The sequence below is a fragment of the Chiloscyllium plagiosum genome, unplaced genomic scaffold (assembly GCF_037043375.1).
Source record: "Chiloscyllium plagiosum isolate Xiang-an unplaced genomic scaffold, Cpla_swu_hap1 HiC_scaffold_12, whole genome shotgun sequence".
Classification (NCBI taxonomy): domain Eukaryota; kingdom Metazoa; phylum Chordata; class Chondrichthyes; order Orectolobiformes; family Hemiscylliidae; genus Chiloscyllium; species Chiloscyllium plagiosum.
The window spans coordinates 55,973,022-55,999,340 of NW_028270150.1; the positions used below are offsets into that span (position 1 = coordinate 55,973,022).

A 26,319-nucleotide genomic window follows, 5' to 3' on the forward strand; every position below is an offset into this window, starting at 1 on the left:
TGCTGGAGCATCAATATGATTAAAGCAAAAAAAACTATTCCTTAAAATGGAAACAAATGATCAAAATCACACTAGACGCTTCAAATGTTTTGTATTTCAAATACCATCCAATGAATACATCTCTGTCATGAGTACACATGTCAATCGATATGATTGATTCCGGATATTGTGGATAGCTTCACACAGGTAGTGCAACATTTAAAATTAAGTTTCCATTTGGATCAAAGAAAATTAAAGATGGGGAAGGTGTTTTTTGTTGTTATCTGATCATTTACATTGATGTGCTTTACAGAGTTTTCAATTGATAGAATAGGCTTCACAAATGAGTGAGAAGGGAACCAACAATGGGTTTATTTTTAGAAAAGTACATTTTAATCTAAACTTCCACCTTGATTACTCAGTTTGATGTAGTGCACACACCTTTAGCATATAAATCAGGGAACCTACATTTAATCAGCAAAATACTGCGGAAGCTGGTGATTTAAAATAAAAACAGCCAATACTGGAGAAATTTAGCAGATCCATGGAGGAGGAAAGAAAGTTAATATTTTCAGTTGACACTTCTTTGGAACTGGTGAGGCAGAAATGTGTTTAATATTTAATGTCTACTTTCAATATTTAGGTTACTTTTATCAAGTATTTTGCTTGTGCTCTGTTGTTTTCAGTGCAGACAGTTTTATTGTTTACAGTCAATCTCTTCCAATTATCTAAGTTTTTTATTATGAACATTTCTCCTCAATGTTTTTAAAACAAATTCTAATGCTGAGTGGCATTAAATTTAAATGGGATCTTTACCATTTGTGTGAACTACTGAAACAACCAAATTGGTGTCCTAGTCTAGTATTTCATAAGAAGAATAACACCGCTTTGTCCAATAACACAATTTCATAATATGGAAGGGTCACTTTAGTTTCTATGCTCAAATTTGAGCTGGGGCTTAAACCTGTAAATCAAAAAACAGGAACATGTTCCACTTAATTTCCTAATCCTAACCTGACATTTGGGAAAAAGAGAGCGAAAGCTATTTTTGTGTAAATTGTCAAAATGCAATAATGTACAAATTTCCTTCCCATCTTGCTGAGAAACTCATTGTAGAGAGGTATTTGACAACCAGTTCTAATAAAACCAGGGTACAAGCACCATTGTATTCCTTGAACATCCAACATGTTATCCAAAAATGGAGCTGAGATTGAGTTCTGAAAAGCTGTACAGAAGTGCAGCTGTTAAAAGATAAACACCGAAATGTTCCGAGCTGTTAAAAGCATGTAAGTGTCTGAAAACAAAATGTAAATAAAAATGTGGTTTGCAGTTGAATCACTGGGTGAGTCACACAATGGTTGTAAACTTTCCTCTTCATTCAGAATGAAAATTAATAAGAAATAGGACTGGTGAGTTTTTTTCCCACTTGCAATGGCAAAATTACGAGTTTACAACATTTTTGTTGAAAAGCAGCTTAGATATTTCAAAAGCAATGTGGAGAAAAATGAGTAAGTATCCAGAGAAGGGCCAACAGGAAGTTCAGGAGTGAAAATCAAGATGTAAATATTGTGGATGCCATCAGATAAAACAAAAGAAAACATCTCCATATGGAGAAAATTACAGACTTTTAACTTCAAGAAGTGAAACCAGTTTGCACACAAGTATTTAATGATAGACCATGGTTCATTCTGGCAATATTGAGTTTCACAGACTTACGTAAAGTTACATTAGATGGTGACTGAAAAGTAAAATATTCAAATTCTAGATACTAGACACAACATTAAAGTCATACATCTCAATGGAAGCAAGTCAGAAGCTTCAATTAACAACATTAATTCAAGCTAAGCATCAATTCAGAAGTGGTTATCAGTGTTTCACAGGGCACGTTACTTTATGAACAGACAAACAGCAATGGATAGAAACTAAAAGAGGGGACAACATTATGAATCAGTAGAAGCAACTGAGAAACATTGGAACAAAACCAGAGAACACCACATTCCAACTAGTGTTGGAGGAAAAGCCTCCAGCCTGCATGGACCTCAGAAAACCCAAACACTAAAGATCTTGTGTCATGCATGACAGTTGGAGCCAGTTTAGATATATGAGAACTGTTGTTTGTGTAATATGCAACTTGGTATCACTCAATGACAAATGATAGTGCAACCATATTTAGTTTCTGTTTATGAAAAGGGGGTTATTTGGTTGATATGTAAATGTGTACAAATGTCTTTCCTGCTTGCTATAGTCATGTGACATCAGCCGTGTAGGCAGCCATCTAATACAGTACAAGAACCTCTACTCCTTGAACACAGCACTCGTGAAAAGGAAGGGACTGAATACTCTTATTCGTGGACATTTAAGTTAAGAATAATGCAGATCTGGGGATATCTAAAGGTATTCTTTCTTGACGTGTATATTTATTCCATGTTGCACTGCAAAGAAGTGTTGTACTTCCCTCTACTGTTTGTTAGATGGTAAGTACATACAAGTATTAATTTGTCACTAAATCGGCCGAATGTTCACGGTGGAATAGGATGACAATGAATTGGCTATCACTATTTGACATTGTTTAAACTAAAAATCTTTTTATATTCATGTATTTACATTGGTCAAATCAATTTCCTCTAGTGAACCCTGGGAAAACTGATGTAATAAATTTGGCTCCAAACACACAAACTGTTCCCACACTATCAATTCTGTTTTGCTTCCTGCTCACTATCTTGTGTTCAACTCAACTATTTGAAATCTTAGTGTCTCGTTTGACCTTGAAATGAAATGTATATTTTTGACACACAGATCAACAATTTTCTGCTCTGTCCGTTATCTATTCGTACCATTTCCTCAGCTTAGCTATTTGCTGAATCTTAAAGGCAGTGAGTTTTTAACCAGGATCGGGAGTCAAGGAAGCCAATGTCAGCTCATTTGTTGGTTTGTTACATTTACTCTTGACTGTTCTACAACCCTTCAGGCTGGTCTCCCATCTTGTCTGCTGCCTATATGCAACAACATCTAGATTCTAAAATTTTCATCTTGCCATTCAGATTCCTCACATCACCACTGTTCCAATATCTCAGCCAAATATTTGAAAAAAAATTAAGAACCTATAGTGATTATAACGTATTTATTTGTTATAAATGCCAACAATGGCTTGAAAATGAAGAGCTGATTTTGTAACTTAACGTTGTAAAACCAGCAAGGAATAGCCAGTAGGTTGGAATCATGAGTGTTTGGGAGCCTGACTCTTCCTGTATTCCATCTTCTAATGAGGCCTAATGATGTATTAGTTCTTAGTTAATTGAATTGGCCCTTGGCCCACCATTGTTTCGTGTTTGAATCTCTGTGATTCACTGTATTCTTGATTGTCTGGTGAGTTTAGTAGACAACCATCTTAAGCAAGGTGCTTATTCCTTTTTTGAACAGCAAATTGTAAGATGTAGGTTTACAGTATAAGTAGTATCTATTTTAGTGGGCATTGTGGAAAAGCTGCAACTTGTAAGATGCTACTACTGCATTAGTTCCCACTTATATAAAAGAAACATTGAAGAAGGGATTAAGTGCTAGCCACTTTACAAGGGTAATTATTCTGTTTGCAGGAATATCAGTGTCAGTTTTGATTAAAACCAGAATGCCTGAGTCTCTTATTGTAATTAAATAAGATTTTAACAGACAGAAGATGAATGGGAAAATGGAGCAAACAAGTAACTTGATTAATCAGCTTACTGGTACACCAATTTCAAAATCTCAAATGTGAAATCCACATTTAGGAAAAAATAACTAACCAAATCTATTAAGTTGGAAATCTGTATTGTAATAAACTGTAATAAATCTGTACTCTTTAGAGGTTGCTTTGTTTCTGAATTATTTCATACAAGGATTATTCTGGTTCATTAGTCAAGTAAATTTGGGAACTTCCAGCGCCTATGAGAATTGCTTGGGGTAAACCAGATCAAATTGGTCAAGAAATTCTGGTGGAATGATAAAATGTTAGTCAAAATCAAAATTTTCAGGCAAAGTTATTCATAGATCCAAGTTTGTTGCTGTGAGGGCTAACATCTGTGGTTGTGTTACCTCTGGGTACATCAATTATTGTGAGGTTGTTCTTGATGGCCCTTGAAACGTGCTGAGCCAAATTGAAGTGCTTGCTTTGACATGGTCAGCTGGAGTGTTTTCCTAAGACAGGTTGTCTGCAATGAAGAAGACTTTTGTTCAGGGTACCCTTGTATCATATGTAAAGACTATATTGACACTGCTCATAGATGATCTGCTTGGGAATTCTGTCTTCATGTATGCAGGAGACACAGCCTATCCATCCAAGTTAATTATTCTGAAGGATCGTCTTCGTGCTGTCGAGCCTAGCATGAAGAAGGACTTCGTTGTCTGTGATTTTGTCCTGCCATCAAATTCTTATGATGGACTTCAGATGGTTACCAGAAGCATTCCAGAGCTTTGATGTGATACTTATAGTAGACCCAGAGTTTTGCACTTGCAGCAGAGTGGTAAGGACTGTGCCCTGATAGAATCTGATTTTAGCATCAGCTTAATGCCATTCTGCCTCCAGATGTAGACCATGAGACTAAAGATACAGGAGCAGAATTAGGCCATTCAGCCCACCGAGTCTGCTCTGCCACTCAATCATAGATAATATGCTTCTCAATCCCATTCTCCTGCCTTCTTCCCATAAGCCTCGATCCCCTCACCAATCATGAACCTATCTAACTTGGTCTTAAATACTCTCAATGACTGGGCCTCCATAGCTTTTTGTGGCAATGAGTTCCACAGATTAACCACCATCCGGCTGAAGAAATTCCTCCTCCTCTCAGTTCTAAAGGGTCATCTCTTCATTCTAAGCCCTTGGGTTCTAGTCTGTCATACTAGTGGAAACATTTACTCCACGTCCAAACTATCCAGGCTTCTCTGTATTCTGTAAGCTTCAATCAGATCCCCCTCCTCATCCTTCTAAACTCTATCAAGTAATGACCAAAAGTCCTCAGGTGCTCCTCATATGACGAGCCTTTCATTCCTGTGATTATTCTTGTAAACCTCCTCTGCACCCCCTCCAATGCCAACACATATTTCCTTAGATATGGGGCACAAACTGCTCACAATATTCCAAATATGGTATCGCCACTTTAGCAGTACACCTGTGCTATTGTATTCTAGCTCTCTTGAAATGAATGCTAACATTGAGTTTACCTTCCTAACTGCCAAATGAAGCTGCATGTTAACCTGAAGAGAAACCTGAACTAGGTCTCCAGAGTTCCTTTGACTGTCGGATTTCTGAAGCTTTTCCCCATTTAGAAAATAGTTGATAGTTTTATTGTTCTTACCAAAGCACATAATCTCACACTTTCCCACTTTGTATTCCATCTGCCACTTCTTTGCCCACTCTCCTAGCTTATCCAAATCCATCTGCTGCTTCCCTGACTATTCAACACTACCTGTCTCTCCACCCACCTTTGTGTCATTTGCAAACTTAGCAACAATGCCCTCAGTTCCTTCATCCAGATCATTAATGTATAATGTGAATAGTTGTGATTCCAAAACTGAACTCTGCAGAATTCCACTAGTCTCTGCTGCCAGCCTAAAAAATACCCCCTTATCCCCACTCTCTGCTTTCTTCCCTCTATCCATGCCAATACCTTGCCCTGAAAACCATGAGCTCAGCATATTTAGCAGCTTCTTGGGCAGCACTTTGTCAAAAACCTTCTGGAAATCCAAATAGATTATGTCCATTGGTTCTCCTTTGTCTAATGTGCTGATTACCTCCTCAAAGAATTCTAACAGATTTGTCAGGCATGGCCTCCTCCTGATGAAGGCGTGCTGACTCAGCCTTATTTTACCAAGCACTTCCAAGTACTCCACAATTTCATCCTAAATAATGGACTCTCAAATCTTACCAACATCCAAAGATGTGCAGGTTAGGTGAATTGGCCATGCTAAATTGCCTGTATTACTAGGTGCATCAGTCAGGGGTAAATGTAGGGAAATGGGACTGGGTGGGTTGCTCTTCGGAGGGTCGGTGTGGACTCGTTGGGCCGAAGGGCCTGTTTCCATACTGTAGGGAATCTAATCTAATCTAATCTAATCTAACTGAGGTCTGGCTAACTGATCCATAATTTTCCTGTCTTCTGCCTCCTTTCCTTCTGAAACAGGGTGTGACATTAGCTATTTTCCAGTCCTCTGGAACCCTCCCCAATCCCAGTGATTCCTGAAAGATTACTAATGTCTCTACAATCTCCTTAGCTATCACCTTCAAAACTCGGGTATGGTTATTCTGGTTTAGGTAATCCATCTTCAAATCATTCAGCTTCTTTATACCTGCTTAGTGATGACCACTACACTTATCTCTGCCCCCTGACTCTCTTGGACTTCTGGTATACTGCTGGTGTCTCTCACTGTGAAAACTGATACAAACTACCCATTTAGTTTCCCTCCATTTCTTTGTTCCCCATTACCAGTTCTCCAATGTCCACCTTTCCTTCTTTTACCTTTTTATATATCTAAAAAAAGCTCCTGCAATCTTCTTTTACACTATTAGCTAGCTTACCCTGTTATTTCATCCCCCCTCCCCCATCTTTGCTTTTTTAGTTATCCTCTACTGGTCTTTAAAGGCTTCCGAATCCTCTGGTATCCCACTAATTTTCACTATATTGCATGCTTTTTATTTTGCTTTTCTACTGCCCCAATTTCTCTTTTCAGCCATAGATGGCTCATCCTCCTCTTGCTATGTTCCTTCTTCCTTGAGATGAATTTCTACCGTGCCTGCTGAATTATCCCAGAAACTCCTACCATTGCTGCTTCATCATCTTCCCTGCTAGACTCCTCTTCCAATCAACTCTGGCCAGCACCTCCCTCAGATCTGTGTAGTTACCTTTTATTCAATTGCAATACTGATTCCAGCTTTTCCCTCTTAACGTCTTGGACCTCACTATCTGTCTCCGCAATCATCTAGTAAAGTTTTCAAATGCAATCTTTTGCTACAAAACTATTTAAAGACAAAAAATTAAATAGTATTTACGAATAGAGAAGCATTCAAAATTCAAAAGTTGTAAACTTTGGTGTCCCTCAGCTCTCTTGAGTCTCAGTGTAGCTACAGTGTTGAAAGATCAATAGTTGACATTTTCTCATTTTGGTAGTTATTGGAAGTAACAGTCGTAAATAGTGCAGGTCACTCTACATTGCCTTCAGAGATGCCACCGAAGCCTTTGATCTTACTCGCAGAGACAACGCTTCAAATTGTTCTGGAAAATAGTCTTCCCTCCTCGGTGAACATGCAGAGCTTCAGCAGTTACACTGAGGCAAAATCAGACTCTTTCACTGTCAGCGGTGGAGTAAACCAGACTCTGTCCTGTGTACAATTCTCTGACATTTCTTCTCCTGCTTTTGGTGAATCAAATGAGGCTTTTTACAAGTGAAAATAATCCTACAGGGGCCAGAATCCCATCACCAAGTCATCCTTTACTTACATTGGACCAATCCTTAACTACAGTACTGCCTCATAAAGAGTCAGGCACCAGAGTGTTAGTATCTCTGACACTCAATTTTTTTTTTCTTACACAACATTTTAAAAAAATTTCCACCACCAGGAAAAGAAACACACAAGTGGCCAGTGACAAGCAGTGCCCTTCACATCAAAGGACAATGCTGTATGACAAACAGTGAAGGGGAGGGCAGGGATTAAAAAGAAATAGAGTTGGAGGGGGAAATAATGCACTCCACTACTCAACCTTTTTTCTCTTTTAGTTTCCTTTCCCGTACTACTGCCTAACTACGTAGTCCTTATGTTTTTCCCCAGCACCCATGCTGTGTGTGTGCAGGTGTGAGAACTACTCAACCTCTTTTTTTCTTCTTTTTTGTTTTTTTAATTTTTTTTTCTTCTAAAACTATCATTGAAATATTTCCACAGAGGGTGACAACCCATCACCAAGTCACCCTTTATTTACACGTGCATAGTACTTGACAGTGGTTCAGCTTCGCTTCCTCAGAGCCAGCTCTCAGAGTAACAGAAACTCTGGCACTCTTGTTTATTTTGAAATTTTTAAAAAAAAATTACCCCCACACTACTACCTAACTCCAGTAGTACTTACTATTTTTTTCCCCCAGCACCCATGTTGTGTGCATGCAGGTGTGAGAACTGCTCAACCTTTTTTTAATTTTATTAAACAATTACAAAAGAGTTTACAAAAAACAGTTAACATTTACAGCTGTATACAAGAGACAGCAATTTTACAAGGGAGAGGAGCAGCAAAACTGTTCAACCAGTTTACAGGGAAATGAGGACAAACCCCAAATCCCACTCAACCTTTTTATATGTCAGCCAGTGCTCTGTTTGGACTAGGTTAATAATCCCAATTGGGGATCACATAATCTGAGGTGCAGCTGGCTTTCCTTATTAAAATCATAGAGTCATAGAGATGTACAGCATGGAAACAGATCCCAACCCAATTTAGTCCCACCTGCCAGCACCCAGCCCATATCCATCCAAACCCTTCCTATTCATATATCCATCCAATGCCGATTAAATGTTGCAATTTTACCAGCCTCCACCACTTCCTCTGGCAGCTCATTCCATACACGTATCACCCTCTGCGTGAAAAAGTTGCCCCTTAGGCCTCTTTTATATCTTTCCCCTCTCACCCTAAACCTATGCCCTCTAATTCTAGACTCCCCAACCCCAGGGAAAAGACTTTGACTATTTATCCTATCCATGCCCCTCATAATTTTGTAAACCTCTATAAGGTCACCCCTCAGCCTCCGATCCTCCAGGGAAAACAGCCCCAGACTGTTCAGCCTCTCCCTGTAGCTCAAATCTTCCAACCCTGGCAACATCCTTGTAAATCTTTTCTGAACCCTTTTAAGTTTCACAACATCTTTCCGGTAGGAAGGAGACCAGAATTGCACGCAATATTCCAACAATGGCCGAACCCATGTCCTGTATAGACACAACATGACCTCCCAACTCCTGTACTCAATACTCTGACCAATAAAGGAAAGCATACCAAACGCTTTCTTCACTATCCTATTTTCCTGCAACTCCACGTTCAAGGAGCTATGAACCTGCACTCCAAGGTCTCTTTGTTCAGCAACACTCCCTAGGACCTTACCATTAAGTGTATAAGTCCTGCTACAATTTGCTTTCCCAAAATGCAGCGCCTCGCATTTATCTGAATTAAACTCCATCTGCCACTTCTCAGCCCATTGGCCCATCTGATCAAGGTCCTGTTGTAATCTGAGGTAACCCTCTTCGCTGTCCACTACACCTCCAATTTTGGTATAATCTGCAAATTTACTAACTATACCTCTTATGCTCACATCCAAGTAATTTATATAAATGACAAAAGTAGAGGACCCAGCACCGATCCTTGTGGTATTCCACTGGTCACAGGCCTCTAGTCTGAAAAACAACCCTCCACCATCATCCTCCGTCTTCTATCTTTGAGCCAGTTCTGTATCCAAATGGCTAGTTCTCCCTGTATTCCATGAGATCTAACCTTGCTAATCAGTCTCCCATGGGCAACCTTGTCGAACACCTTACTGGAGTCCACATAGATCACATCTATCACTCTGCCCTCATCTGCCCTCTTTGTTACTTCTACAAAAAACTCAATCAAGTTTGTGAGACATGATTTCCCACGCACAAAGCCATGTTGACTATCCCTAATCAGTCCTTGCCTTTTCAAATACATAGACATCCTGTCTCTCAAGATTCCCTCCACCAACTTGCCACCACCGATGTCAGGCTTACTGGTCTATAGTTCCCTGACTTGTCGTTATCACCTTTCTTAAATCATGGCACCACATTAGCCAACCTCCAGTCTTCCAGCACCTCACCTGTGACTATCGATGATACAAGTATCTCAGCAAGAGGCCCAGCAATCACTTCTCTAGCTTTCCACAGAGTTCTCGGGTACACCTGATCAGGTCCTGGGGATTTATTCACCTTTATGCGTTTCAAGACATCCAGCACTTTCTCCTCTGTAATATGGACATTTTTGAAGGTGTCACTATCTATTTCCCTACATTCTATATCTTCCATGTCCTTTTCCACAGTAAATACTGATGCAAAATACATCACTGCAACCTGCATTACAGCGCTGCTGGCAAGACTATGTCAAGCAAGACCAAAGTGTGTAATATCTTAGTGAGTTGTTTACTGATGGTGACATGCTGGCATCTCAAACTGAAATTCTTTTGCAGCATCATGTAGATCAGTTCTCCTGTGTCTTTACAGAGTTTGGATATTAAAGTCATGGACCAGCATGTGGAGACATCACATTCTATCGACATCGACCACACTCTTGCAATCCACCAATAAATGGGCTCTCCATGCCAAAACTCAACACCAGGTGCCAAAGCTGCAGCCGTCATGTTAAAGTTGGAGGTGACTAAAGGCGAATAATAAAATAACCAAAAATACAAAGCTCTCTCTGAACCAGGTTTGTGATCTTAGCATCTTCCTGTAATTGGGGAAAAATAGATCACCCTACATGAGCCAGGAGGAGTGGCTTGATAGTTTCTGTCTCTGCTGCCTCAATTGAACACTCAGCATTTCTAGTATTGAATATTGAGCATGTCAGGATTGGCAACATGTTTGCCCTTTAGAGCCACCAGTGACTCTGTCAGTGGGCCTTGTGAGCAGAATGGGTAATGGCCACATTCCTAACGAAATGCTGTATGGTGAGCTTGCTATCAGCACAACATTAACAGGCACTCTTGTCTCTGCTACAAGGACACTTGCTAAACCTCAAGTTGATTGGGATCAGAGTTGATCCCCAAGCAGTCCTTGCTGCTGAGCGAGACTGATTGAAGACAAGCAGTCAGGAAAAGTGTAGGAAAAGCAGAGGAATAAAATGACCAAATGGCAAAAACAAAGGACATCTAGTGGAAGGAAATACCATTATTTACTCATGAGTCAACCATTTTCATTTCCACCAGCTGAGGAAGAGACTATCTTTGCAGGCACACCAAGCAATTTTCAATTGACACACACCCAGACATGGTCTGCTTTCTCCTGAGACAGATGGATGCTTATTTAAAAAGTTTGTATTATTGTTTGTATCTTGCTTTGGAATATTGCAAAGACAAAAAAAAAGCCTAATAATACTTGTCTCAGAGATTTCAGTAAAAAAAAATCCAATTCATGATGTTCTTGGAATAAACTTCAGAGAGTTGAGCTGACAAACAACTGAGAAACTTTAACAGGGTGAGAAATCTTTTAAGAAATCCCAGTTTGTAGTCGTACACCAGATTTATACCTTTCCCTACTCTTCCTCAGCATTGATAAGCAGCATATCATCTGAACTTCAAATGGCTTATTTGAACAATAGGCTGCTATTCTTCCAGAATTTAAACGTCTGTTGCAAGTGGCTTTCCCAGTTGGGTAATGGGACAGCTATTAAATTCCATGGGTGTCTTTCCCACCTTGTATAGATCGAACTGTATGTGTCCACCTTAAACCATTTCAGGCTCTGACCACTTGCCATTGGGCCACATTTTGGCCATGGGGAGATCAGTGGTGGGTAACAGGTCTAGCAGGTAAGCTTGCTTGAGCCTTGTATGGATATGAGGACAAAAATACTTCATGGCCCTCATCTAAATGGAGAACCCTTCCAAGTCAAAATGTGTGGTGCTGGAAAAGCACAGCCTGTCAAGCAGCATCCGAGAAGCAGGAGAATGATGTTTCAATCATAAGCTCTTCATCAGGAAGGGAGAACACTTCAAGGCTTGCCTACGCACACGGAAGAATTTCAACAATTCTGCCACTAAATCCTTCTGAATTAATCATGAGTCAAGGTTTGGATATAAACTTCCAGATCATTTTGTCTCAACAGTTTTAAAGAATGACCACATATTCTATTGTATTAAATTAGGACTTGATGTTAACCTTTCGGAAGACATGCTGCATTTGTACAATTTGGCCAAAGGGCAAAGCCCATATAGAGTGACAGGAAAAAAGACAAGCAAATCAAATCTACAGGAATATAATTATGAAGCATTTTGATATTTGCATCACCAAAATCACAGCATAGCAATGAAAGAGGGAGACTTGAAAAGAATTGTAATTAACAGTATTTATTAATGCAGAATTCACATAAGCTCACAATGTTGCAGTCATGTTGGCATGCTAATTGGTGGCTGTTCTAAAATGCATTAATTTCAACTACAGATTGTTTTGGAAATGTTCATCAGACTTGCGTAACATAGATTCATCCCTTGTTAAATTAACAGGAAACATAATAGCTGATTAACATCCTTCTACATACATTACAACAGAAATATTAACATATAAATACTCAAAAACAGAAGCAATATTATTTCACATAACAAACAATACAATTATAACTGCATTTTATATGTGATAGGATGCTACATTTAGTGGCATAAGCAGCAATGTTTAATGACACTATAATTAAAAAACTTCAATTGTAGTTTAGGTTCAGGGAAACACGATTTATTCTTCCTTCAAGTAATACATTACTATTGTACTTCTATTTTTTTCCCCTAGTTATCCATTTATTTCATTTCTAAGCCCATAAGGCAGAATAACAGTGTATGAAACAAATTAAAAACTATAATATCTATATTAAATAGTCATCAATACTTATCACTATAAATAAAAAGATGTAAAAATTCCAGTGACACTGCTAAACAGCCTCTAATCCCTCCCCCCAAAAAAACCTCATAGATCACTACATGCAGAGCCACATCAATGCAGTTATGGTACATGTTGTAACATGTTATGATATCCATTAAACTGACCAAAGTAGCAAAACTACTGCAGTCATCAGCATCTTAAAAGCCTTGATGTTCAGTATGAAAAAGGGAAACTACCCCTTTATTGCACAACTGTATGACAAGAAATGGTGCACTACCAAGAACAGAAAGGGTAGTGTATTCGAATTCAGAGGATGGTGGCCTGATCTTCTACAAATCCTACATTAGAAACTGTCCAATTAGACCATATTCCTGTAAAAGGAAACAGACCATCACAAAATTGTCCAAAAAAAATCTTTTAGAGAATATTCATATAAATACATTTTCAGATTTCCCTTATTCGTATCTTAAGGAAAGCAGGACAGCATTTGACAGGTGGGAAGGACAGTCTGATAACTTTCCCAGTTTATCATATATTTGATGCAATTGTAGGCAGTGAATGTCAGATAATAATTTAACCCTCAGACTATCACATCAAACACAATTATGTACCTAACTAACTCCCAGGAAGCCTGAACAATTTTCCCTATTTGCAGAACTGAGACAGCAAACCTGATTGATCGCATTTACTGTAAATCCCAGTGAAAACTGTAAACCTGGCACAGATTAAGGATCAACTCTTGATCTACACGGCCCAGTAGCACATGATGTAATACTTCCTTATGAGGTACAGCATCAAAATTGTTATGTCATATCTTAGGGCTTTGGAGTCACATAGAAACTAGGACAGAAATAGGTCATTCTGTCCCCACGCCTGATTCAGCATTCAATAAGGTTGTGGCTGTTTACGTTTTAAATTCCAACATTTCCATTAACTCCCAGTAACCATGGATTTTTGTTATGCAATTGAATCAATCTACCTCTGCCTTAAAAGTATTAAATGACCCCACCACCACAGCCTTCTGATGCCAAAAATTCCAAAGTCATACAAACTTCAGAATTCTCTTCATCTCTGTCCTGAAAGTGTGAATTTCCTTCACTGTATTTACTGTTAGAGGGCCTATAGACTACTCCCATTAATGACTTCTTGTCCCCACTAATCCTCATCTCCACCCAAATGATTTTTATTTTTAATTTGCTTTATTGTCACATGTATCAAGATAAAGTGAAAAGTACATTTTTGCGTACTAACCAGACAAATCATACTTTACAGAAATACATCAGGATAATAAAACAGAATGCAGAATATAGTGTCACAGTTACAGGGAAGGTGCGGAGTAAGATCAATTCTAATACATGAGACATTTGTTCATAAGTCTGATAACAATGGGGAAGAAGCTGTCCTTAAATCGATTGGTATGTATTTTCAAATTTTTAATCCTTCTGCTCGATGAAAGAGAGTGGAAGAGCATATAACCAGGTGGGAGAGGTCTTTAATTACATTCTCTGCTTTCCCAAGGCTGCAGGAAGTGTAGACTGAGTCAATGGATGGAAGGAGAAAGTGAGGACTGCGGATGCTGGAGATGCTCCGATATTTCCAGCAACACATTTTCAGCTCAATGGATGGAAGGCTGGTTTTTGTGATGGACTAAGCTGTGTCTGCACCTCTCTATAATTTGTTGTGATCTTGGGAAGAGCACTAAGTTGTGATACAACTGGATAGGATGCTTTCTGTGGCGTATTGATAAAACTGGTAAGAGTCATTGCGGACATGTTGAATTTCCTTCACCTTCTGAGGAAGCAGAGGTATTGATGTGCTTTCTTGTCTGTACATTGATGCGTTAGGATAGATCATTGGTGATATTTACTCCGAGGAGCGTGAAGCTCTCAATCACCTCTTCCTCAGCACCATCGATACAGACATGGATATGTCCTCCACTCAGATTCCTGAAGTCGATGCCCAGCTCCTGCATTTTGCTGACATTAAAGGGAGAGACTATTGTCTGTACACCATGCCACTAAGTTATCTATCTCCCTCCTGTTCTGTCTCACTGTCGTTTGAGATCCGACCCACTAATGTGGTGTCGTTTGAGATCCGACCCACTAATGTGGTGTCATCACCAAGTTTGTAAAGGGAGCTAGGACAGAATGTGGCCACACAGTCATGAGTGCACAAGGAGTACAGTGGGGGCTGAGTACACAACTTTTCGAGGCACCAGAGTTGAGGATTATTGAGGAACAAATTCATCTAACTATTGTACTAACACCATTCTTGATTAAAAGTGCTCTTTCTCCACCTCTACCTAGCTCCCTGTTCTTCTCGAATATCAGATACGTCTCATTAATCTAATCTAAAATTTATTTATTTCTTACAGTGAGGAAACAGGCCCTTCATCCCAACAATTCCACACCGACCTGCCGAAGCAAAACCCACCCATTCCCCTACATTTATCCCTTCACCTAACACTACGGACAATTTAGCATGGCCAATTCACCTGACCTGCACATCTTTGTGACTGTGGGAGGAAACCGGAGCACCCGGAGGAAACCCACACAGACACGGGGAGAACGTGCAAACTCCACAGAGTCAGTCGCCTGAGGCGGGAATTGAACCCGGGTCTCTGGCACTGCGAGGCAGCAGTGCTAACCACTGTGCCACCGTGCCGCCCACAATTATTAATTTTATTTTAATTTAATTTTTTTTTCACTTCTGTACCTCTTATTTTTTGATTGTCTCTCTTTCTCTCACTCCCCACTCTCTCATCACCTTTTTCCTCTCCTCTTCCCCCTTTGCTACCCATCTCCCCTCTTTTCCATTTTGCCTCTGCTTCACCCCCCCCCCCCCATATTTTGTCACATAGCACTGGCTTCAGCCTTGGTCATTCACAGCTCCTAATCTCCCTATAATCTCTCTATGCACTGTCATTATCACCTCTTTATTGCTACCTTTGCTTCTGGAGCCAGACTCACCTTCTCTCAGCCGAGTATAAATACCTCCCTATTTCTCTTTTTTAGCTTTGACAAAAGGTCAGTTAGACTTGAAATGTCAGCTCTTTTCTCTCTTTACAGACGCTGCCTGACTTGCTGAGATTTTCCACCATTTTCTCTTTTTTGGTATCAGATACGTCTCATTGTTAAGGACTTAAATCTTGTTATCCTACAACACAACCCTGTAAGGGTGAATTTACTTCAATAAATATGATCTATTTGTTTACTTTGTTATGAATGTTTTGCACATTCAGGTACAGAGCCTTTAGTTTTGTCTTTTTATTACCTTTGTAATAACTTGTCTGGATTGCTGGTTAACATTAGGTTTCTTCTCTCTTCCTTCCTGTCATTTTGTCATCTTCATTTCTCATTAATATTTCAAATTAACATTTCTCTCCTCACTGCCCAGAGAGTTCCAATCTCAGACACTTGACAGAGCTGACAATCCTAATGTCACTTAAAAAAAATGTGTGATACCACAAACCTACATCTTGGAAAGATTCCAACAACTATCGTTCAAAAGACAATCAAGGACAAGTTTCATCAAACCATATAATTTGATCTATTCAGGACAAGATTTTGAATACTTTCTAAATGTCTCTTCCAATGTCCTAAGAACAATTTTCTCTCCTAAATTTTCATTCTTTTGAAATCAGTTTTGTGGCAACAGGATAGTGAGATAGTACTAACGGTTTTAAATGTAATTAGAATTGATCCAGACAATCCAAATTCGCCTTTTCTCCCTCCTCAAATTCAAAATAAAACTGTACAAATGAAATTAGTAAAAATATTTTGCTAAGACAACTCTAGATCAAAAATGCTTGATTTGATTTTAGTTTAGTATGCAATTGTAAATTAGCTACTAATTTTGAAACCATTTTGACCACTTCTGCTGCATACATTTTCTGAAAATGGTATTTGTTCTTCATACTGTGGAGCAAAGTTAATAATTGTATTCACAAGTGCAACTTACCTTCTTCAGCCCTGTATTACACCATTTCATACTGGTTTGCAGTGATGAATCGAGACAAACAACATGCCAGCAACATTCCAATTAACTGGAAAAGGAAAATAAAAACTGTGTTATTTCATGACAAAAAAGTGATAGAATTTTGAGCTGGTTTTTAACTTGTGTGTCAGTGTTTACATGAAGTACAACCAAAAGAGAAAATGCTGGAAAATCTCAGCAAGTCTTGCAGCATCTGTAAGGAAAGAAAAGAGCTGATGTTTTGAGTCTAACTGACCCTTTGTCAAAGCTAAAAAAAGGGAGAAATAGGGAGGTATTTATACTCGGCTGAGAGAAGACGTGTCATGGCTCCAGAAGCAAAGATTGCAATAAAGAGGTGATAATGACAGTGCATATTATATGGAGAGATTATATGGAGATAGGTGCCGTGAATGCCTCCCCCCCCACCACAGCTTCCAACCTCATAGTCTCCCAACCCCAGACATCCCGTTTCTACCTACTCCCCAAAATCCACAAGAAGGACTGTCCCAGCAGGCCCATTGTGTCAGCATGCTCCTGCCCCACTGAACTTATGTCCTCCTACCTTGATTCCATCCTTACTCCTCTGGTTCACTCCCTCCCCAGAGAAAGTGAGGACTGCAGATGCTGGAGATCAGAGCTGAAAAATGTGTTGCTGGAAAAGCGCAGCAGGTCAGGCAGCATCCAAGGAGCAGGAGAATCAACGTTTCGGGCATAAGCCCTTCACTCCCTCCCCACCTATATCTGGGATTCCTCTGATGCCCGGCGACACATTGACAGCTTTCAATTCGCATACCCTAACCACCTTCTATTCACCATGGATGTGCACTCTCTTTACACCTCCATCCCACACCAAGATGACTTGAAAGCTTTTTGCTTCTTTCTCGAAGAGGCCCGAACAATCTCCATCTACCACCACTCTCTTCCACCTGGCTGAACTTGTTCTCTCTCTCAACAACTTCTCCTTCAACTCATCCCATTTTCTCCAAAACAAAGGTGTAGCAATGGGTACCCTCATGGGTCCTAGCAATGCCTGCTTTTTCATGGGGTATGTGGAACATTCCTTGTTCCAGGCCTACCCGAGTCCCCTTCCAGAACTGCTTTATCGGTACATCGATGACTATTTCGGTGCGGCTTCATGCTCTCGTCCTGACCTGGAAACTTCATAAACTTTGCTTCCAGTTTCCATCCCTCCATCACCTTCACCTGGTCCATCTCCGACACTAGCCTTCCTCTCCTTGACCTTTCTGTCTCCATTTCCGGCAATAGTCTATCCACTAATATCCATTACAAGCCCATTGACTCCCACAGCTATCTGGACTACAGCTTTTCTCACCCTACGTCCTGTAAGGACTCTATCCCTTTCTCTCAGCTCCTTCGCCTCCACTGCATTTGTTCCGATGAGACCGCTTTCCAAAGTGGTGCTCTTAATATGTGCTCCTTCTTCTCCAACCGTGGCTTCCCACCTACAGTTGTTGACAGGGCTCTCGACAGCGTGCCGTCCATCTCCCGCGCCACAATCCTCACCCCCTCCCTCCCCTCCCAGAACAAGGATAGGGTCCCTTTTGTTCTCACCTTTCACCCCAACAGCCTTCACATGCAAAGAATAATCCTCCGTCATTTTCGCCAACTCCAACACAACGCCACCACTAAACACATCTTCCCTTCCCTCCCCCTGTCTGCATTCCGCAGAGATCGTTCCCTCTGGGACAACCTAGTCCACTCCTCCATCACCCCTAGCACCTTTCCCAACACACACGGCACCTTCCCATGCGATCGCAGAAGGTGCAACACCTACCCCTTTACCTCTTCCATGCTCACCATCCAAGGCCTCAAACACTCAATTTAAGATTACGAAGCATTTCACTTGGACCTCGTTCAATTTGGTCAATTGCATTCATTGCTGCCAATGTGATCTCCTCTATATCGAAGAGACAAAACGCCGACTGGGTGATTGCTTTGCTGAGCATCTTCGGTCTGTACGCAATCAGGTCCCGGACCTTCCTGTGGCTTGCCACTTCAACACACGATCCTGCTCCCATGCCCACATGTCTGTCCTTGGCCTGCTGCAATGTTCCAGTGAAGCTCAACGCAAACTGGAGGAACAGCATCTCATCTTCCGACTAGGCACGTTACAGCCTGCTGGTCTCAACACTGAATTCAACAACTTCAGATGATTATCCCATCTCAACCCCTCTGTTTTCATTCTGCTCCGTAATTTTATTTCATTAATTTTATTTTTTAATTTTTTTTTCATGGTTCTGTACCTCTTATTTCTTGATTGTCTCTCTTTCTCTCACTCCCCACTCTCTATTCACCTTTTTCCTCTCCTCTTCCCCCTTTGCTACCCTTCTCCCCCTTTTCCATTTTGCCTCTGCTTCACCCATCCCCCACATATATCACCTCTTTATTGCTACCTTTGCTTCTGGAGCCATGACTCACCTTCTCTCAGCCCAGTATAAATACCTCCCTATTTCTCCTTTTTTTTTAGCTTTGACAAAGGGTCAGTTAGACTTGAAACGTCAGCTTTTTTCTCTCCTTACAGATGCTGCAAGACCTGCTGAGATTATCCAGCATTTTCTCTTTTGGTTTCAGATTTCAGCATCCGCAGTAATTTGCTTTTATTTACATGAAGTACAGACTGGCAAAATGTAACATAATTCTGTTTGAATCTGGTCTCATAGATTGGCAATGGGTGAGCCTAATTACATCACTTCAAGTCTCTCTGCAACACCTTTGCAAGACAGCATTTCCCTGTCCTTACCTTGAAAAGACGGCACTGTTAAAATAAAGCAAGGGATACACCAACTAAGTATGACAGCAAATTTCATTACTATCATTCAAACTGATGGATCCGGATGACAGTGTCAACCATTTTGAGCATCATTCAAAGCCTGAAGAAGGATCATTTCCCTTAATTATAGAAATAAGGGGTTAGATAATGACATCACTGACAACATGCCAGAGTTCCCATTATGAATCCCAGCAGATAAAGTTCTGCATCAGGTGTGCAATATCAGAAAATGACTCTAGTGATGATTGTACCTGTAGGAAGGCAATTCCAAATGCAACGCCAGCAATAATTCCCATGTTTGTCTCCATGAAGCTGGTCACCAATTCATAACAGCCCTACAAATAAAAACAGTCAACAAGTTAATGGCATTTTCTATGTAATTCTTACTAACATATACTTATCAGCCCTATATGTGATGATCTACTTGAATTCTGACCATCCTTTTGCAAATACATGTCACATTCCTTCCTTTTGGCTTTCTCCCTCTTTGTGGATGATGTTTCTACTGATGCCAGCAATTACCTCATACTTTGCAATCATAGTCTGGTATTCTCTTGCCAAAGGGAGGAGCCAAAGGATGTGGTTTACTTGGACTTTCAGAAGGTTTTCAATAAAGTCCAACATAAGTGATTTGCACGTAAAATTAAATCACATGGTACTGACAACGATAGAGAACTAGTTGGTGTACAGCAAACAAAGTTGGAATAAATGGGTCTTTTTCCAAGTGTCTGCCAGTGACTACTGGGGTGCCTCAGGGATAAGTGCTTGGATCTCAACTATTCATAATATATATTAATGACTTAGTTGAGGAAACTAAATGTAATATCTCCAAGTGTGCAGATGTCACAAAGCTGGATGGGAGAGTGAGCTTTGAGGAAGATACAGAAATGCTTCTGTGTGATTTGGTTAAGTTTAGTGGCTGGCCAAATGCAAGGCAAATCATGAATAATATGGATAAATCTGAAGTTATCCACTTTGGCAGCAAAAACAGGAAGACAGATTATTATCTGAATGATGATAGATTGCACAAGGGGAAGGGTCAATCCTGGTTGCTGAAAGTAAGCAGGCAGCTGCAGCAGCCATTAAAGTAGCTAAATGGTATGTTGGACTTAATGGTGAAAGATTCAAGTACAGGAGCAGGGCATGTCTTGCTGCGATTGTACGGGCCCTTGGTAAGACCACACCTCGAGTATTATATGCATTTTTGGTCTCCTTGTCTGGGGAAAGATGTTCTGGTTATGGAGGAACAGAAGGTGTACCAGACTGATTCCTGGGATGGCAGGACTGACGTGTGAAGAGAGACTGGATCAGTTCGGATTATATTCACTGGAGTTTAGGAGGAGGAGGTGGGGAATCTCATTGAAAACTATAAACCTCTAACAGAACTAGAAGGGTAGATGGAGGATGGATGCTCCTGATGACTGGGGAGCCCAGAAACAGAGGTCACAGTCTAAGGATACAGGATTGGCCATTTAGAAATGAGATGAAGAGAAAGGTCTTCACCCAGAGTGTGGTGAACCTGTGGAATTCTCTGCCACAGAAAGTTGTTGTGGCCAATACACTGAATCATCAGCTGTGATCATATTGAAAAGCTGAACAAGTTTCAAGGGCTGAATTCCTTACTCCTCTCCTATTTTCTGTTTCAATATTTGTCAACCTCTCTGTTCTGCCGCCTCTTTTTGCTCACCTGTCGTAATTCCTCCTTCTTTGGCTTAGTGTCAAATTCCTGGAGAAGGGCTTATGCCCGAAACGTCGATTCTCATGTTCCTTGGTTGCTGCCTGACCTGCTGCGTTTTTCCAGCAACACATTTTCAGCTTAGTGTCAAATTTTGTCTGCTTCACTTCCTGGGTAATTCATGGTGGTTTTGCTTCACTATTGAAATGTATGTACTTGTTGCACAAAAATATGTTTTGGTTTACAATTTACTCCAAGTAGTTGTCTACTCTTAACAGGCAGTCTGAGCAAAGTCTTCACTCAAAGAAAACAAATTTCTTGCATCAATGTTTATAAACACTAAAACTGATTAACTATAACTTCAGGACAGCAGCAACAAGGGACTTACCATTTTATAGTAAAGGTCCTGAGAAATATTAGTCATTGGAAGTAAGATCACAGATTTTAGTCCTCCAAAGGGGAAGGGATGGTGTTGGATGGCATAAGAAACAATGTTCTGGATGTAGGTTTGCTCGCGGAGGTGTTTGGGTTTCTTTGGGTTGGTGATGCCATTTCCTGTAGTGATGTCATTTCCTGTGATGATTAAATGACATCACTAACTCAAAGAAACCCAAACATATAAATAGAAAGCAGGAGCCAGCAGCAGTGCTTTGCCCGGAGGCCCACTGAAGATGTTACCTAGTAGGGTGACGAAATGTTTGGAAATGAACCTTCTAGCTCAGCGAGCAAACCTATATCCAGGACCTCAACCTGAGCTACACATATTCTCAAAACTTGCTAAGAAGCAATGTATTTATATAGTTGGTTCTGCCATAATGCAGTAGTTCCATTCTTGTGCAATCCCATGTTAAGAAAATTGTGTAATATCAGCACCACCAAAACTAATGGGGCTGGATTAATTTTGTAACCAATACACACTTTAAAAGTTTGTGCTATAGAAACAGGTGCCTCAATTCGTCAATCGCGTTCTAGTGAATTTGCATTAACGAAACACACATTATAGCACAACAACCAGTATAGCAATAATCCTGGAGCTCCCTCCCTAACTCACTGAGGGTATTCCTACACCTGAAAGGCTGCAGCTGTTCAGGGAGGAAGCTCCCCATCACTTTCTCAAGGGCAATTATGGATGGGCAATAAGTACTGGCCTGGCCAATGACTTCCAAATCCCATGAACCAAAATAAAATCTAATAGTCATTAATTTTTCAGGATTTTGTACTGCACTCACTTCTGAGTCCAAAAACTGCATAATCAAGCACCACTAACTGACTTAGAACACAAATTTAGACTGTTGTTGTGAATAGATGGGAGTGAACGGACAGAATAAAAACAGGCAAACATAGCAAATTGCACAATACAAGCTGTGATAAAGTTTCTCTTCATTAGAATTTACATTCTCTGGCCATTTACAAACATTTGAATGCGGAACAAAAGTTGGCCATTCAGCCTTCAACCCTGCTCTGCTATTTCATAGGCTCGTGGCTGATCTGATTTTAACCTCAACTCTATATTCCTGTATATCCCCAATATTCTTTCATTCCTTTGGTCATCAATATTCTATCTAACTCAACCTTAAAAGATTCAGCATTTAAAGATTCAGCATCCCTTGCTTTTTGATGAAAGGAATTCCAAAGACTCTCAACCCTTTTGAGGGACTTATTTTCCCTCATCTCTGTATTAATTGGGTGCATCCTTATTTTTAAACTATGACCCCTTAGTTTTAAGTTCTCCCAGAAGGAGAAACATCCTTTCCACATCCACCTGATCAAGCCCTGTCAGGATCTTATGTTTCAATTAAATTACCTCTGACTGTTCTAAATGCCAGAGAATACAGGGTTAGCCTGTCTAGCCTTTCCTCATTGTGTTTTCTGCTCATTCCAGGTACTGGTTTAGTAAACCTTGTCTGAACTACTTCCAATGCATTAACAGCCTTTATAAATACAGGGACCATTACTGTACATAGTACTCCAGATGCAGTCTCATGAACAACTGAAGCATTACCTCCCCAGTTATGCATTCAATTTCCCTTGCAATAAAACAAAAACAACATTCTGTTAGCTTTCCTGAGTTCATTGCTTTAATCCTCCCACTGAGCAGTAGTTCCCCAACTCTAAAACTATAGCACTGAGCATTTCTGACAGTCCCTATCTTTAAGATAATTGATTAGATTTTTCTGTTACAGTTCATGATTGCCACAGTATGGTGGAGGAAGGAAAGTAGGCAGGATCATTCATGAATATTTTCTACATTAAAATTAATGGGCATAAGACAGCAATGTCTCTGTGTCTTGGCTAAGTGGTCTTTCTTTCTGGCCACTTACTTGAACAGGAAAATCCTGAAATGTCAGACAGGAGTTCTTCCTGCCTTTTCAATTGGACACTTAAAATTTCAAGTTTGGAGGAGCAGGAAGTTCTCTCAGTATGTTAAAATTCTTTGCTCAAAAAATAACAGATGAATTGTTTTTTTATGGAACGTTGTCTGTAGTTTACATGCTCTATAAAGCTGCATTACTGTGACTGCACTTTTAATATCATTTATTGGTTGTAAAGTGAGTTAGGTTATCGGAAGATGAGCACAATCTTTAGTGAAAATTTATTTCTTTATTATGTTTCATTTCCTTTGTGTATTTAAAACTAAAAGTAAATTATGCACAAAATTCAAGTTGCAAGTGCAGTAAGACTTCTCAAACTCCCCATGTGTCTATACCTGTTGGTAGACTTTAGTGGCAGCAATAGTCATGTTCCGTAAATCCTCTGGGTTACAGTCACTGCTGTTTATACAACAACTCCGAGGAAAGCTGTGCTCAGGCCAGTAGGTGCTGGTGATCCAGTTTGTGTAGTTCTGCACACCACAGCAGCGCAGCTGCAAAAGAGAGACATTTGACTTGTACAAGTGTGATTTTGCTGAGAGCAAGAGAAAGAAATAAAGTAAAAACAATGAGAGAGACATAGACAGGAGAAAAGGATAGGGAAAAAACAAAGAAAATCTGGATTCATAAAACATTAAACATTATGTTAATTGTTGTTTAATTAACGGAGTCTTTGATTTTCCCATCAGTGATAAAATACAGATAATCAATGCAAACCTCAAAGAAAGCTGCCCACAAATCCTATTGGCCTCAGTGTTGCTGCATTCCCATTGGGAATTTGATTCTGGCACCAACTATAGGGAATGGCTGAGCTTCTGTACAGCCAACCTGAAATGAATCATTGTACCACAGACTGGCAGGTGAGAGTCTCAGGCATACTTGAACCTCATTTATATAAACATTGTCAAATATTCAATCATTCAAAATGAAAGTTAGTTTAAAAGTATAGGTTGAGATTTCTGACTCTCTCGTGACCATTGTTTTCAGCAGAATTGGTACAGCAGAGGTTCTGCCATATGCTGATCTTTCTTGTATCCATCCAGTTTCCTACCAAAATGGCAGGATATGCGATATCCAATATACATAAACATTTTGTAATGACATAATTTATAGAAATACATCATCCAATGTATAAATTGTTAATCGTGCACTAGAAAAACTGGATGAAGGGGACACCTCTTTACTCCTGGCATCCACAGCAGCAATGGGTAACCTAGAGGCTATTTAAATGTAATTGTTCAAAGTGCTTATGTAATCAAACCAATACAAACAAATCAGTGATTAAATGCCAAAACATTGACATTTTTTCTTGACTTACACCAGCATTAGAGTGTAAAGACCAGTGTCTTTTTATTTCTGTTTTCATTGTGGATTGAAATGAGAAAAGAATGGTTTGTAAAACAAAGGATTGCTGTGTAGTTTGAAAGCAAGTAATTATACATTCATTCTGAAAGCTATTTGTACAGCTGGCAGTTACAGCAGACTAACTCAAGCTGATGGGTTGTGTATAGATGGAGCTCTGGTTGGCAAGAAGTTCATTGGTCTATGGACCAGTGACCAGTTATTGATGATAAAGGCCTTCTGCCTACCAATAACCTTGTGATAGTTTCTTGAGTAATTGAGCAGCTTGGAACTAGGAACAAGATACAGAGAAGCAGTCTGGTCTCCACCATTCTGTGCAAGAAGCCATTTTAAACCTGGAGAAAACCAGTTCAATTTTCCTTCAGCCGTTGCTGTAGGCTATGGTTTAATTGGTAAGTTAAAAAAAAACTTTATTACAAGTTTACTAGTCACTCTATGCCTCTTGCAACCCAGTGAAAGCATCTAGAGAAGAACAACTGTGAATTAGAGTTTTCACCAGCCCCAGAATCACCCAAGAAACTCTTGTGAACAGGAATCACGGAACTTTTTTTCCAAATTTCCCTTCTGGCCATAATCCATGTATTTTCCTATCTGTGGTGTGTTGGTGTGTGTAAGGGGAAGTTTACAAGAGAATTAGAGGTTTAATTAGTAAGGTTGTATGCTGATGGTTTATAATTTTTTTTTACCTGCAGCTTGAGTCTATTTGTAAGACTCCTCCACTCTTTCCCTTGCCTAACCCTGGGTACCCTCTTTTTTTGCCCTATTAGTTATTCAGCTTATATTCAACTTTTTCAAAATCTCTAGTACAGGGATTTATCTGATATAAGTAAGTACAGTACTGAAATGAAAGAGCAGTGAAGGGATATACCAGTAAACAAAGTGTAACTACATGTAGACAAGCTTTCAGATCTGGTTTCAACGTTTACAGTTATGCTTTTTGTCTATTACAGCCCAATATTTTTGTAATAATCCTTGCCGAACTCATAGGAAGAGAACTAATTACACTTGACACAGTAGTTATAAATGACTTACACTATTCTGTACGTCATCCACTGCATGACTTTGCTCGTCTTTTCCATTGTAATTATGAACAGCATCTGTGTAAGTCTTGAAAAAGATGTCCTTGATCTGAGAAAAACAGAACAATATTTAGTACTTGTACAAAAAATGCTATTGTTCGTATTGTACTGAACGAATTGCACTTATAATAGTCTAAAATGTTCCAAAGCACACACAGCTGGATCAGCAAATTAAATAGGAAGGAAGAGGGGTTAAAAGATGCAACCTAAAACCCAGTTAAAGAAGTTATGAAAAGGACTTAAGATAGGCAGAGAAAGTAACACAGAAGAATTGAGAAGGAGGAATTCCACAATATAACTGGCAGAAGGGACTGCTCCTGATGGTGAAATGGTGACTGGGGATGGGATGAGAGGGGGGACAGTGTGTAAAAAGTCTGCAGTTTTACATAATGATCTCTGTCATTTCACAAAGAGGATGAAACTGAAACATTGTTTCATATATTTCTCATGCTTGTTTTGCAGCAAATACATTGCAAATAAAGTAGACAATTAAG

At 39.8% G+C, this 26,319-nt stretch overlaps 1 protein-coding gene and 1 long non-coding RNA gene across 2 annotated transcripts in view; one reads left to right on the forward strand and one right to left on the reverse strand.

Annotated features, from left to right (window-relative positions):
* Positions 1–1,625: 1,625 nt before the first annotated feature.
* LOC122555129 (uncharacterized) lies at positions 1,626–16,538 on the forward strand. The gene is made up of 6 exons (XR_015758900.1): positions 1,626–2,453; positions 4,272–4,475; positions 10,211–10,415; positions 13,847–13,989; positions 14,093–14,326; positions 14,949–16,538. It is a non-coding gene; the product is annotated as an uncharacterized LOC122555129 (long non-coding RNA).
* tspan7 (tetraspanin 7) overlaps positions 12,031–26,319 on the reverse strand; it is a 118,885-nt gene continuing 104,596 nt past the window's right edge. The window contains exons 4-8 of the mRNA XM_043700834.2: positions 25,779–25,874; positions 23,723–23,878; positions 19,592–19,675; positions 16,535–16,619; positions 12,031–12,945 (exon numbers count right to left, since the gene is read on the reverse strand). Coding sequence (XP_043556769.2) covers positions 16,551–16,619; positions 19,592–19,675; positions 23,723–23,878; positions 25,779–25,874 — 405 coding nt within the window. The 3' untranslated portion in view covers positions 12,031–12,945; positions 16,535–16,550. The remainder of the gene's footprint in view (positions 12,946–16,534; positions 16,620–19,591; positions 19,676–23,722; positions 23,879–25,778; positions 25,875–26,319) is intronic.